At 49.1% G+C, this 14,230-nt stretch overlaps 1 protein-coding gene across 1 annotated transcript in view; it reads right to left on the reverse strand.

The window, feature by feature from the left end:
- LOC140734658 (protein-methionine sulfoxide oxidase mical3a-like) overlaps positions 1 to 14,230 on the reverse strand; it is a 285,450-nt gene that overhangs the window by 102,941 nt on the left and 168,279 nt on the right. The window contains exons 20-24 of the mRNA XM_073058913.1: positions 13,399 to 13,485; positions 8,431 to 8,538; positions 6,067 to 6,253; positions 4,468 to 4,550; positions 3,806 to 3,890 (exon numbers count right to left, since the gene is read on the reverse strand). Coding sequence (XP_072915014.1) covers positions 3,806 to 3,890; positions 4,468 to 4,550; positions 6,067 to 6,253; positions 8,431 to 8,538; positions 13,399 to 13,485 — 550 coding nt within the window. The remainder of the gene's footprint in view (positions 1 to 3,805; positions 3,891 to 4,467; positions 4,551 to 6,066; positions 6,254 to 8,430; positions 8,539 to 13,398; positions 13,486 to 14,230) is intronic.

Genomic DNA, 14,230 nt, shown 5'->3' on the forward strand with positions numbered 1-14,230 from the left:
AGAAGGTGGCATCCATCACTAAGGACCCTCACCATTCAGGGCATGCCCTCTTCTCATTACTACCATCGGGGAGGAGGTACAGGATCCTGAAGACTCGCACCCATTGTATTAGGAACAGCTTCATGCCCTCTGCCATCAGAGTTCTGAATGGATCATGAACCCATGAACACTACCTCACTATTCCTCTTCCACACTTTATTAAGTTACTCATTATGTATTGCACTGTAGTGCTTCCACAAAGCAACACATTTCATGACATAGCAGAGATAATAAACCTGTTTCTGATTCAGGGGCCCTTTTCCAGGGTGAAGCAGAGACTCACTCATACTTCCTCTAATCTGGTGCTGGTGAACAGTTTGGGCGCCTGTTCTACAGAGTGGCAAAAGTGACCAATCCAGTTGCCTGATGCTTCGATTCTCCGACCCCTACCAGTCTGGTCTCATTCTGACACACATTATATCCTCCAGGGCTCAACAATCAAATCCAAACATTTAAAGCAATCCAACCCCACACCTCACGTAAACAGTGTTCAGTTAAATGCCCTCTCTCTCCTCCGGTGCTTCAGACTTCCTGCATCGTCTCCCCCTTCCTATACCTCTCCCTCCCTCTCTCCCTTGTGCAGTCCAGGTTCAGCACTCTGCCACAGCCTATACCGTGTGTTCTGGCTGCTCCCCGCTCTCCCTGCAACTTAAAATGCATAGCTTTTTCACAGTAGAGAGGCAGGATCCTCAAGCCCAACTCACCCATGCCAACCTAAATGCCCATCTAAGCCAGACCCATTTGCCTGCATTTAACCCATATCCCTCTAAACCTTGCTTAATGGCATTGGTCCATGGCATAAAAAAGGGTGGGAACCCCTGCACTAAACCCTTTCTATCCATGTACCTCACCAAGTGTCTTTTAAACATAGTAATTGTACTTTTCACCACCACTTCCTCTGGCAGCTTGTACCTACCAATCTCAAGGCTGACTATGGTATACATTACTTTGATATAAATGTACTTTGAAGTCTTTCTGTTACACACTTGCCCCTCACATCCCCTTTAAATCTTTCCTCTCTCACCTGAAGCCCATTTCATCTAGTATTTGAATGTGACCATCCACTTGATCTGCGTTCCTCACTGTTTTTATAAAGCTTTAAATGTCACCCTGCAGCTTCCTCCACTCTCATTTCTCTCTTCTCCCAGTTCTGAGGAAGGGTCACAGACTCAGTTTCTCTCTCCACAGATGCCGCTTGGCACGATGAGTACCAAAACTTATGTCACATTTCCAGCATCCGCAGAGTTTTTCCCCATTGGGGCTGACAGTTTTGTGAGGAGAAGATACTTCTCCTGGTGGGGAGACCAGAACTGAGGGGGATATGGTCTCATGACATCAGGTCACCTATCTCAGACTGAGGTGAGGATGGGCTATGGACCATGAAACTTGAGGCATTCTTAGCAGCGTGGAGGCACAGGGGGATCTTGGGTCCACATGAATAGGTCCCTTAAAGCTGTTGCATAAAGAAGGCGCATGGTGTGTTGGCCTCCATTAGTCAGGGGATTGAGTTCAAGAGCTGTACGGTAACTTTACAGCTGTAAAAAAACTGTGGTTAGACCACACTTGGAATATTGTGTTCAGTTCTGGTTGCCTCATTATAGAAAGTATATGAAAGCTTCAAAGAGGGTGCAGAGGAGATTTACCAGGATGCTGCCTGGATTAGAGAGCATGTCTTGTGAGGAAAGGTTGAGTGAACTAGGGCTTTCTCTTTGGAACAAAGGAGAGCTGACTTGATAGAGGTGTACAAGATGATATGTGATGTAGCTAGAGTGGAGAGCCAGTGCCTTTTTCCCAGGGCATAAATGGGTAATACATGAGGGCATAATTTTAAGGTGATTAGAGGGAAGTATATGAGAGATGTCAGAAGTAGGGTTTTATACTGAGTTGTGGGTGCGTGGAACGCGTTGTTGGGGTAGTGGTAGAGATAGATACTTTACGGACATTTAAGAGACTCTTAGATAGGCACATGAATGAAAGAAAACTGGAGCGTTATGTAGGAGGAAAGGATTGGATTGATCTTGGTGTCGGTTAAAAGGCCAGCATAACATTGTGGGCCGAAGGGTCTGTACTGTTCTATGCATCCGTGATGGAGAAACACTGAGGCATGGGGGAGTCGAGGATAATGGGAAGTGGGCCCAGGGCCAGGAACAGAGCAGCCACGATCTTACTCGGGGTTAGGGCATAAGAAACAGGTTCAGGGACTTTATGATCCACTTGGGCTTCCAGTCCTTATCTTCCCACACTCCTATCCCTTCAGTCCTGGATACGAGATCACCGTTTGCCCTTATGTTACAGAAGCCCCACCCGCAGGAACTATGGGATTCTCAACATTTTCCTATCATTACCTGCTCCCCCCTCCCCCTCGCCCCTTAGTAAATGCCAGAACACTAGAAATGCCCAGCAGGTGCCGGCTGTACCAGAGGAGAGAAAAATGGACTGATGCTTCCAGTTCCATGATTCGTCAAAAGTAATCAGCGCGATACATTAACTTAACCACACGAGAAAATCTGCAGATGCTGGAAATCCAAGCAATACACACACAAAATGCTGCAGGAACTCATCAGACCTGCTGAGTTCCTCTGGCATTTTGTGCCTTACATTAACTTAGTTCTCTCCACAGATACTGCCCGACCTGCTAAATATTGACAGTATTCTCTGATTCACTGGTACCATGGCCTCGCCTTAACCCTGGTTACTCTATCCGTACTGGTCTCTGTACAACATGATCTACATCTTAATCCCAGCTACTAGATCCCCATCAGTCCCCATGTTAATGATCAGATTCATGATCAGCCCCTGTGTAACTAGATCTCCATTTGTCTTACTATATCCCCACCGGTCCTCGGATCACTGAGGATCTGAGGCCAACCCTAGATCACCGGATGACTAGTTGTCCCTGGGCCACAGGATCTTCGGCTATCATCAGATCCCGAGCTGTGCTGAATCACTGGATCTCCAGCTTTCACTGGGTCACTGGATCCTCAGATGTCCAACATCACCGGATCATTGGACCTTCAGCTATCATCAGATCCCCAGCCGTTACAGATCACTGGACCACCAGGTGTCATTGGGCCACTGGATACCAACCTATCACTAGATCTCCAGCTGACCCAGGATCTCTGGCTGCTCTAAGATTCTCAGCTGTCCCCAGTCACTGGAATCCTAGTTGTTACCAGCTCCCCAGATATTACTGTGCCACTGGATCCCATACTGCAGTGTAAGTAATGTTGCTCATTTTTGCCCAATATAAGTCTTTGCTATCACTTTAAACATACTAGCCAGACCCAAGCCAACAGCAGGAGATTTATTGGATTAGCAGTTGAAGTTTTGGAGTATCTGACCACTTCTGACTCATCAGCCGGGGTTCTAGGGTTTCATCTTCATGCTTGTACTTCCTGTAAGGTGGAACTTGGTTGGTTGTTCTCCATTAGGATGGGCTATGACTGGGCTTACAAGAGGCAGTGGTGGAAGTGAGTCGGGTGGGGGGTGTTAGAGAGCTGTAGAGATGGTTTGGGCTTTAGTGAGATAAGCAGGGGTTTCTTCAGGTGGTTTTGATACATGGTCAGTTAGCTCCTCTTGAGGCCAGGGTCCGTTCACTCTACACTGCTGGTCGGGGGGGATGGGGGGTACTGAGACCATGCCCTCTCCTAGCCTTCCTCATCTTCGGAGTCCGAAATCCACTGGTTTGTTCCGTCGCACAGGCGGCCAAGGCGCCCCTTCAACAAGAAGGGCAGCCAGCCGTCCTCGAGCAGGTCACAACATCTACCTGCGGCTCCCTCGACATGCTGCTCCTTGGGGCTGGACAGTCCGTCGGTGCTGATGGTGGGCAGCGGGGGCGCAAACACCTTCTCCTGCAGCAGAGGAAACACAACAGGACAGAAGTGGGCCAGGTTTCAGGGAACATGCACTGGCATCACCTGTGACCACTGTGTGCTTTCTGGATATCAGAGAGCTTGCCAGCTCTGACAGGCACCCCCCTCCCCACCCCTTTGCCTTGTAATTACTTTGTACAGCATGGGGGGCGACCCTTGCAAACCCAATGGTCCTGCACCGAGCACGGCACTCACACACGAATGATCTATCCAAGCTGAGGCAGGGCTGAACGCTGGCAACCAATGCAGCACCCTTGTATCAGCACTATCTCCAGATCCAGCACCTGCAGGGATGTACAGCCCCTGGTCCCACGTGCAAGTATGCTCCCACTGCAACGCCCCCCTCCCCAAACACAACACTGAGCCCACCTCTCTTATTTTGTGAGCAGAAGATACCAACTGCTTGAGAAGCAACCCCCCCCCCACCCCCTCCGATGGCTGGTCAGCCATGACCTCTGGGGACCAAGAGCAGGAGGGGGTCTGGGCACTTCAGTACAGGAGGGGCAATGCCGACGGGCTCCCTACTCTGATCTGACAACCCCGGTGCAGCTGGTACCTGGGCGGCCGCTGGCGGTGTTGCTGGTCTCTTCCTGGCCTCCCGTCCTGCCAGTCGGTAATGGGGCTTACAGTAGAATTTCCCTGTAACAGAATGCCGTCCAGTTATATAGTGTAATAGCACTGGGCTCCCGTACACCACCCGCACCCCTGGTATATGCGCGCCCCAGGAACACATGCACACTGGACGCACGTGTTCCCCTGCATCGCCGGGATAAGAGTACCACTGCACACCAGAACGCACACGTTTTCACGCAACCCCAGGGCACACGGCACAGTGAGCAGCAACACGTGCATCGTAGTTGAGCAGTTCACCGCAGTAACTGGATTACACAAACACCAAGCACTGTGCACCTGGGGACCAGAGATCAGACCTTCATCAATGGGCAGCAAAAGCAGGCAATATCATCACAGCACAGTAATCCCCACACAGCCTTAACCACCCGAGACAACCGCCAACCCCTCCTTTCTCCATCTGAGCCTCTCAGTAACTTTTGTGTCTATTCCCCAAGTCCAGCATCTTCAGTATTCTCCTAAAATAACTGGGCAGAGTCAGGGCACATTAACAGGACCAGGGTCGTTGAATAGAACCTAGTAGCTGCACGCCAACAATAAACGACCAGCTATGCCTGAATCGACGTTAAACTCAGTCCTCCAGTCCCTAATAAGGGAGTTATAGCTCCTCACCCTTTAACCTTCAATGTCCCAGGAACACATTACTAGATGGTGTAATCTCTCCCAGGAGTTGAGATGACGTGGTCACGACCTGGCTCTGATCACCACCACAAGAATATGAAGGGCCCTCAGTGGTCGAAGAAAAAACATGGAATGGAATTATTCCAAGGATCAAGGATTCCGGCTCCAATTTCAGAGGGAGAGGAATAGATCACGGTGGGTTGAGTGAACCAAATGACGGGAAGCCAATTACAACAAAACTAAACACCAGTCACCAGAATAGTGACCAGGCCACGACAGGCAAAATGAGCTGCTGGTTCTCTTCAGCTAGTGTCCAGACAGGTTTCACTCCTGGGATAACGGCAACAGAACAACAGGCAAAGACCACCGGAGTCACTGGACCGTACGAACACTGGAGGGGAACCAGGCCACTTCATCGTGGTTTTAACCAGGGGTCAATCACCGTGGTGCACTGGTGAATGGTCACCACAGTGTGACAGGGGTCTCTGAATGGACGTACTTAGATGGAGTAGAGTGTGGGAAGCGGTGGAACGGGGGAGAGAGATTTTTTTGCGTGAGAGCCGGGAGTTGTGAGCTCAGGTTTGTAGCTTGGACAGCTGATACAATGTCTCAAGGTCCTTCACCCCAAACCCCTCCAGAGTGCTGGACCTACGTAGGGACGTCAAACTGAGACTATGCTCCCTTTCTCTCAGGCTGACCCAGTGGCACTGTTATTGGGATGTGGGTGCTCACCTCAGACCCGACCAGTTCAGGAACTTCACTAAAATAAATGTACTGGTTACTCTTACTGTCCTGCAGCTGCCGCACAGACTGATCACCACCTCTCTCAGCTTCGAAAGCTCACTGTGAGATGCCCCCCCCCCCCCCCCCGCCCCCACCATTTCAGTCGCGGCTGCCATCTCACCGTTCTCCGGGTTGTAGGCATAGGTGGAGAGCCGGAGGGTTTCACCGCAATAGTCACACTTGAAGCAGCCGCGGTGGAAGAACTTCCCTTCAGCGCTCAGTCGCTCCATCACGTAGACTCGCTTCCCGCAGAAGTAGCAAACATCACTACCCCCGATCTCTGAGGGAAACTCCTTCCGTCTTGATTGCTGTGGGAAGATGGGACAGATTATTGCAGGAGGACTGGAAGGAGAACAGCACCCATCTGCCTCCCCATCTCCCCTCCTTCACACAGGGAGCCTCATTCACTGGAGCACCAACCACACACACACAAAACCAGCCAGACTTCCTCAAGCTGCACCTGGTCCCAGTTAGTACAACTCTTGCCTCTTTGAGTAAATTCAAGGGCAGGCAGGACTCTGCCTGTGTTGAAGTGACACAAGCTGTCTCTCCCCTACCCATGATTGTGAACCTTTAGTACTGTCTGGTATGAAGGGGCAGTGGCCCAGGATTGAAAAAGGCTGCAGAGGGTTGTGAACACAGCCAGCTCCATCATGGGCACTACCTTTCCAACATCAAGAACGCCTTCAAAAGGCAATGCCTCAAAGTGGCAGCATCCATTCTTATTGCCCTCTTCATGTTACCACCATCAAGTAGGAGGTACAGGATTCAGAAGACACACATTCAGTGTTTTAGAAACAGTTTCTTTCCCTCTGCCATCAGGGTCCACGAACACCACCTCACTACGGCTCATTACTTTCTGCACTGGTTATTTATTTTATGTTTCTTATTGTAGCTTCCAATAACTTTTTGCCTTGCACTGTACTGATGCCACAAAACGGATTTCATGATGTACAATATGTCAACGATAATAAACCAGATTCCGATTCAAGTTTGACTAAGTAATGAATGGAGCCGTACAGCCATCTGACAGGCCTGTCACGCTGGTTATCAATCAGCTCTGCTGATGTGGGAGAGAAGGACTGCCTAAAAGAGTCATAGATTGATGCACCACAGGAAGCAGGCCCTTCAGCCCGACTTGCCCATGCTGACCACAGAGCCTAACTGAGCTAGTCCTATTTCCCTGCATGGGAACCATGTCCACCATGGTCCAGTGGACCTTGGACCATTTGTTATGTTTGAAATAAAAAAAGTGCCTTGCTTTATGAAAAAGTGAAGCCCTGCTGCAGAGATGGAGCACAGAAATGCAGACCGGCCCACGAGCGTGTCCTGAGTGAGCCCAGCCCCATTTCCCAGGTGAAGGTCTCCCTGCCTGCCTCTCCTCCCAGTGACCCTTAAAACTCATTGGCCAATACTTAACCTGCAATCCTCATCACTAAAGTTCCCCATTCTTTGGACAGTAATCATCACCGTTTGCAATGGTGTCACTGCAGGTTGGCTGGAGTACTTCTCTCAGAAGTGACTCAACCTCAAAAGTACTTCAATAGAAGCTGGAGAACACTGACAGACATTGAGGCTTTGAAAGGTGAATAATCCAGCCTGCTTCAACTGACGGAAGCAACTTCTCATATTCCATTGGGGAGCCTCCAAAACAGAGCATGAAGCTTTAACGGTCAGTGTGAGGAGACATAGGCAGGGCGGGCTTCACCAGGAGATGGTGTTGGATGGCTGGACTTACTCTGGACATACAATCAGTCTAAGAACATAAGAAATAGGAGCAGCAGTCAGTCGGCCATCTGGCCCGTTGAGCCTGCTCCACTATTCAGTAAGATCATGGCTGATCTGGCCATGGACTCATCTCCACCTGCCTTCTCCCCCATAACCCTTAATTCCCCTACTATGCAAGAATCTATCCAATCTTGTCTTAAATATTTTTACTGATGTAGCCTCCACTGCTTCATTAGGCAGAGAATTCCAGATTAACTACTCTCTTAGAAAAGCAGTTCCTCTTCATGTCCGTCCTAAATCTACTCCCTCGAATCTTGAGGCTACGTCCCGTGGTTCTAGTCTCACCGACCAGTGGAAACAATTTTCCTGGCTCTATCTTATCTAAAATATTTATATTACAGTTACTTGTACACTGTGTTTTATAGGATTACTTTTATATTTACTATATATATCCCTCACCCCTCCGATCACCACCCCCCAGCCCTGGCTTGTTGAAAAAGCAGCCTGGTGCACGCACACTACACTGTCAGCACCTACAAACCCGACAAGAAAGCTCCCGGCGCAGCACTCCCACCATCTGCATCCCCTCACCACCACTGGACACCCTACGCCACACCCTGTACCCTACCCACCCTCGCCCTACACATCACACCCCAGTCCACCCGACACTTTACACCCAGCAACCTGCCCCACAAGCTCGACCCTGCCCTGTTACCCACCCCACCAACGCCTACGGCACTGGCAGGAGGAGGCTTACCAGTTCTCTCCTGTCTATACGGGGTTTGGGCTCAGTGTGTCTCTGCAGCTTGCTGGCTATCTGTTCGGTGAGCCCACTCACTCCCCCTGTGTACCTGCTGATGCACCTCTAGTACAGCGTCGGGCGGTGTGCCAGGGCGAGGGGAGAGGGGGAGAAACATCAGGGGTAGGAGTGGGGGAGAAAGAAAGGAAAAGGGAAGAGGGAAGGGGTGGGGAATAGGGGCAAGGAATGGGGAAATGAATAGAGGATGGAGTGGGAAGAGTGAGGGGGCAGAGAAGGAGGAGGGAAGGGGAATGAATGGTAGGGGGCAAGGGGGAATGGAGGGTAAGGGGGCGAGAGAGAATGGAGGAGGAAGAGGAGGAGGGGAGGGGTGGGGGATGATGAAGAAAAGTAGAGGGGCAAGGGGGGTGGGCGGGCAAGGAGGAGGGTGAGAGTAAAGGAGGTGGGAGGAGGGGGAGAAAAGGAAAGAGGAAGAGAGGGAAGGTAAAAAGAGGAAGGATCACAGGAGTTAGGTATGAGGAGGAGTTGCGGAGTGCGGGTGGAGGAGGTGTGGCGTGCAGGTGGAGGAGGAGGTGTGGGGTGGGGGACGTTTACCAGGGTGTAGAGTTGGAAGAGGAGAATCAGATGGAAAATACAATAATTAGACTTCAGGAAAGTTTGTTAACATAATGCTGACAGAAATACATCAAAGCGATCATTGTCCATCGGTGACGTCTCAGTAAACCAACATTCTCCTCGGCCTTCAGTTAAGATTAGACAGCGAAATCAAACATGCAGAACAGTAGACTAGTAGTGGTATTAGTGAGTTACTGCACACACTACACACCCAGTGACAGAATGCACCATAGAGCTTCCTCCGTGTTCTTAGCCACGTGTGTATGATCCGTCCCGGATCAAGTACGGAATTGCAAATGCCACTGCCGTAACCATGGGGGATCACAAAGAGGAGTGGAAAAGTCAGAAGAAAACTGGAAACCAAGTGGACTTCCATCATGTCACAGGAGTAAATAAGACAATCCTAAGGTAAGGTCACCCAGTCAACACACAACACAGAAGCAGGAGTGACTTGTTCTTGGCACTGGCAAAGATAGCACTCCAAGAGTGCTGGAGGCAGACAATGGAGAGCTCCAACCGGGATGACTGCCTAGCAATGTTCTGGTTGCATCTCTGTACCCTGGTAGTCCTGGAGAAGGAACACGCGATGTCCACGGGTACAGTCGAACTGTTCCTGGACCATTGGACACCACTGGGGCTGAACATCATCCCGGGTAGGGAAGGGTACATTTTAATTTAGTCTGTGTTGTTATGGTCTCTCCACTTTTGTTCTAGAATTGTAGAATTACAAAGTTACAATAAACGTATTTTGGTAATAATAAAACACAGATCTGGAGTGTGATAATTATCTTCCATGACCTGGAAACAAAGGCAGTCTTTAACTAATTTTAGGATGTTGGTGTTACTGAGTCCATTCAGGCAGCTGGTGCAACTGACAAGGGCAGCATTTACTGCCCATTGCTTATTGCCCTTGAGAAGGTTAAGGTTAGCCATTTCTTCAATCTGTCGCAGATCTCCTGGTGAAGATATATGTACATTGTAGCTGCGGGAGGTGCCTACATGATTCAGGCCCAACGATCGTGCTTTCCTGTGTCCCGATGGTGAGAGATTCCAGGGTCCCTATGTACCTGCTCAACTTTCATTCACGAGCAGCCTGTGTCACTATAAATTGAACTGTTTCAATGGCTGCTCTCATCAAGGAATTTCCTTATCTGTCTAGTTTGAGCCAGATGACCACGACCACCTGGATCTTTGTCTGTTCAGGCACGATGAAGGGTCTCAGCCCAAAATATCGACTGCTTACCTCCCCCCCACTAGATGCCGTTTGTACTGCTGAGTTCCTCCAGCATTCTGTCCATGTTTATCACTGCCCAACTTCTCTCACTCGCACACTGTTGCTCACCGAGCCCTCGCCCCGATACACTGAGCCATGGGGTTACAGGGGTTTACGGAACGTCATGCTGCCTCTGACCTCCACTGATCATTAAGGCAGATAGTGGAGCATCAGGTTCTCACACAACACAGTCCTGCAGCCCTTGGCCAGGCTGACCTTACCACTGGACCTTACAGCTTACCACTCCTGATGAAGGGTTTCGGCCCGAAACGTCGTCACTACCTCCTCCCATAGATGCTGTCTGGCCTGCTGAGTTCTGCCAGCATTTTGTGCTTTTTATTTATTTCCAGCATCTGCAGATTCACTCGTGTGACCTTACCACTGTGCTTGGCTGGGGACTCCCCATCATTGCTGGGTCTGACACGACTGGCAAGGAATCCAGGGCTTGGGCAATTGTGTTGGGATGCTGCTCGACAAGTCAATGCAAGCAGCAGATCCCCAGGGACCAGTGAGGAGGATTGGGGGAGGTCACTTGGGTTTGGTTTTGCTCGTGTCAGTGCCATACACGGTCTTTCTGTCAGGCATCAGGAGTCTGTCACAAAGAGAAAATCTGCAGATGCTGGAAATCCAAGGAACACACAAAATGCTGGAGGGACTCGGCAGGCCAGGCTGCATCTATGGAAAAAAGTACATTATTTCCATAGATGCTGTCTGGCTAGCTGAGTTCCTCCAGCATTTTGTCTGGGTTATATCAGGAGTCTGTGACAGGATGGGCAAAGGTGTGGGTGAGAAACCGGGAGCAAATGAACACAGAATCGTGAGTGCAACTCGTAGAGTCCAGCAGGACATCCCATACACAGAGCTGAGTAACACAGGCAGCTCAGGCTGCTGGGCAGTGCCAGAGGTACACAGCACAACATGACAAACACCAAGGAGCAAAATCAAAGCACAACGATCAGCAATGATAAACCTGATCAACAACTAACATTCTGAAACACAGAGCAGTGTCACGCGATCCAGCCCTGCTCAGTCTTTCCTGTATTCCTTCTGTTTTAACATTTCCAGCATCTATAATGCCTCCCGTCTGTAGTACAGTTTTGGGAACAACTCCTGTAACATTACAGTGAGTGTGCAACACATGATGCCTGTAACAGAGAACAGCATGTGTAATATAAGGCGTGTATCATGGAGCTGTGTGTGTAACACGTGACCCCTGTAACACAAAACAGTGTGACACATGATGCCTGTTACATGTACCAGCACATGCAACACACAATGCCTGTAACACAAACAGCCTGTGATCAGCTGGCTGGAGTGTTCACCGATATCTTTAACCTCTAATTTCAGCAGTCCAGTGCCTAAGAAGAACACAATAACCTGCTTCAATGACTATCGTCCTGCAGCACTTACATCCACGGTGATGGAACATATCAATTCCTGCCTGAGAAGTGTCTTGGATCCACTCCAATTTCTCTACTGGAGTAACAGGTGCAAAACATGGCATTTCATTGGTTCTTCACTCAATCCTGGAATACATAACGATGCTCTTCATTGAATACAGCTCGGCATTCAATACTATTTCCCCTTCAAAACTAATCAATAAGCTTCAAATCCCAAGTCTCAATACGTCCTTGTGCAATCGGATCTTTGATTTCCTCACTTGCAGACCCTAGTCAGTTCCGATTGGCAACATTTCCCTCACAATCTCCCTCAGCGCAGATGCACCACGAGGCTGTGTGCTTAGTCCCCTGCTCTACTTGCTTTCTACTCATGACTGTCAGGCTAAGCACAGCTTTAATGCCATATACAAGTTTGTTGACGATACCACTGTTGCCAGCAGATTCAAGGGTGGTGACAATTCAGTATTTAGCAGGAAGATTGTGAATCTGGCTGAGCAGTGTCACCACAATAATCTCTTACTCAATGTCAGCAAACCAAGGAACTGATTATGTACTTCAGGAGGAGGAAGCAGGAGGTCCATGAGCCAGCCCTCACCAAGGGGTCAGAGGTGGGGAGGGTCAGCAACTTTGAATTTCTTGGTATTATCATTTCAGAGGATCTGTCCTGGGTCCAGCATGCAAGTGGTATTACAAAGAAAGCACTGCATCACCCCTACTTTCTTAAAAGTTTGTGAAGATTCCCAGGTCATCTAAAACTTTGGCAAACTTCTATAGATGTGTGGTGGAGGGATATTGACTGGTTGCATCACCGCCTGATATGGAACTACCAATGCCCTTGTATAGAAAAACCTACAAAAATAATGGATACAGCCCAGTCCCTCACGGGTAAAGTCCTCACCGCCATTGAGCACATCTGCACATAATATTGTTCCAGGAAAGGAGCCATCCATCAAGGAGCCGACCATCCGGATCTTCTCGCTGCTACCATCAGAAAGATACAGGAGCCCGAGGGCCCACACAGGAACAGCTATTACCCCTCAACCATTAGGCTCTTGAATGAATAAGAGGGAATAACTTCACTCATCTATCACTGAACTGGACTCATTTTCAAAGCCTCTTCATCTCATATACTTAATATTTATTGTTTGTTTTTTATTATTATTACTCTTTATTCCGTTTTGTATTTTCACATTGCTTGTCTGTCCTGTTTGTTGCGGTCTTTCACTGATTCTCTTGCGCTTCTTGTAATTACTACGGTTGCTCAGCAGCAAATGGATCTCAGGATCGTATATGGTGACACAAATGAACTTTGATAATAAAATTACTTTGAGCTTGAAGACAAGATTCCTGTAAATAAGACATCACTACACAGAACCATTTGTGTGATAGATCAACCCTGTGATGGAGGACAGTCAGTGTGACCATTGGGGTCAGAACAACGGCTGAGTCACGACCACAGCCACACAGCCAGCCAGTGCACGGCACATACCTGTTTCACGGAAGAGCGTTTAAACTGATCAAGTGCAGAAAACATTCATTGCAACACACAAAAGTCAGTGTGATATCTAGCACCTGTAACACACAACCGAGTGCGTGCATTTACTCACTCCATGCTGTTATGAGGCGGCACTAAGTGACAAAGCCATCGAGCGATACTGAGCAGAGACATGCTGCCTGTACCTGCCGGAGATCACTGAGGGATTCTACAGGGAGAGACACAGGGGTCTGCTCGGCAACCTGCTGTGTGTCTGCTGCCTCACCCTCAACCTGAAGAACAGAGGAAGATGGTCAAATATTCATCACGGGGGTAAAGCACATGGAAGTGTGGCAAATGGTCTGAGCATCGAGGAAAGGAGAGAGGGGCTTGGACTCCACTGCCCACAGGACTGGAGTTTCCAGCTGGGAAATATCACTGGACATTGCATCTGGTGCAGACACTGCTTGTGCTGGGCTGTGCAGGAGAGGTCACTTCAGGTCAGTGAAATCCAAGGACAACACACAAAAAGCTGGAGCAACTTGGCAGGCCAGACAGCACCTATGGAAAAAAATGCAGTCAATGTTACAGGCCGAGACCCTTCAACAGGACTCAGTCAAAGCATTGATTTTGCTTTTCTTAATAGATGCTGCCTGGCCTGCTGAGTTCCTCCAGCATCTTGTCTGTGTTGTATCAGGAGTCTGTGACAAGAAGGGTAAAGGAGTAAGTGAGAAACCAGAGGCAAATGAACACAGAATGATGAGTGCAATCTGCAAAGTCCACTGGGACATCCCATACACAGAGCTGAGTAACACAGGCAGCTCAGGCTGCTGGGCAGTGCCAGAGGTACACAGCACAACATCACAAACACCAAGGAGCAAAATCAAAGCACAACGATCAGCAATGATAAGCTGACCAACAACTAACATTCTGAAACACAGAGCAGTGTCACGCGATCCGGCCCTGCTGAGTCTTTCCAGTATTTCCTCTGTTTTAACATTTCCAGCATCTACAGTACTTAAGACTTTCACACAACCC

Source organism: Hemitrygon akajei, chromosome 10, assembly GCF_048418815.1.
Source record: "Hemitrygon akajei chromosome 10, sHemAka1.3, whole genome shotgun sequence".
Classification (NCBI taxonomy): Eukaryota; Metazoa; Chordata; class Chondrichthyes; order Myliobatiformes; family Dasyatidae; genus Hemitrygon; species Hemitrygon akajei.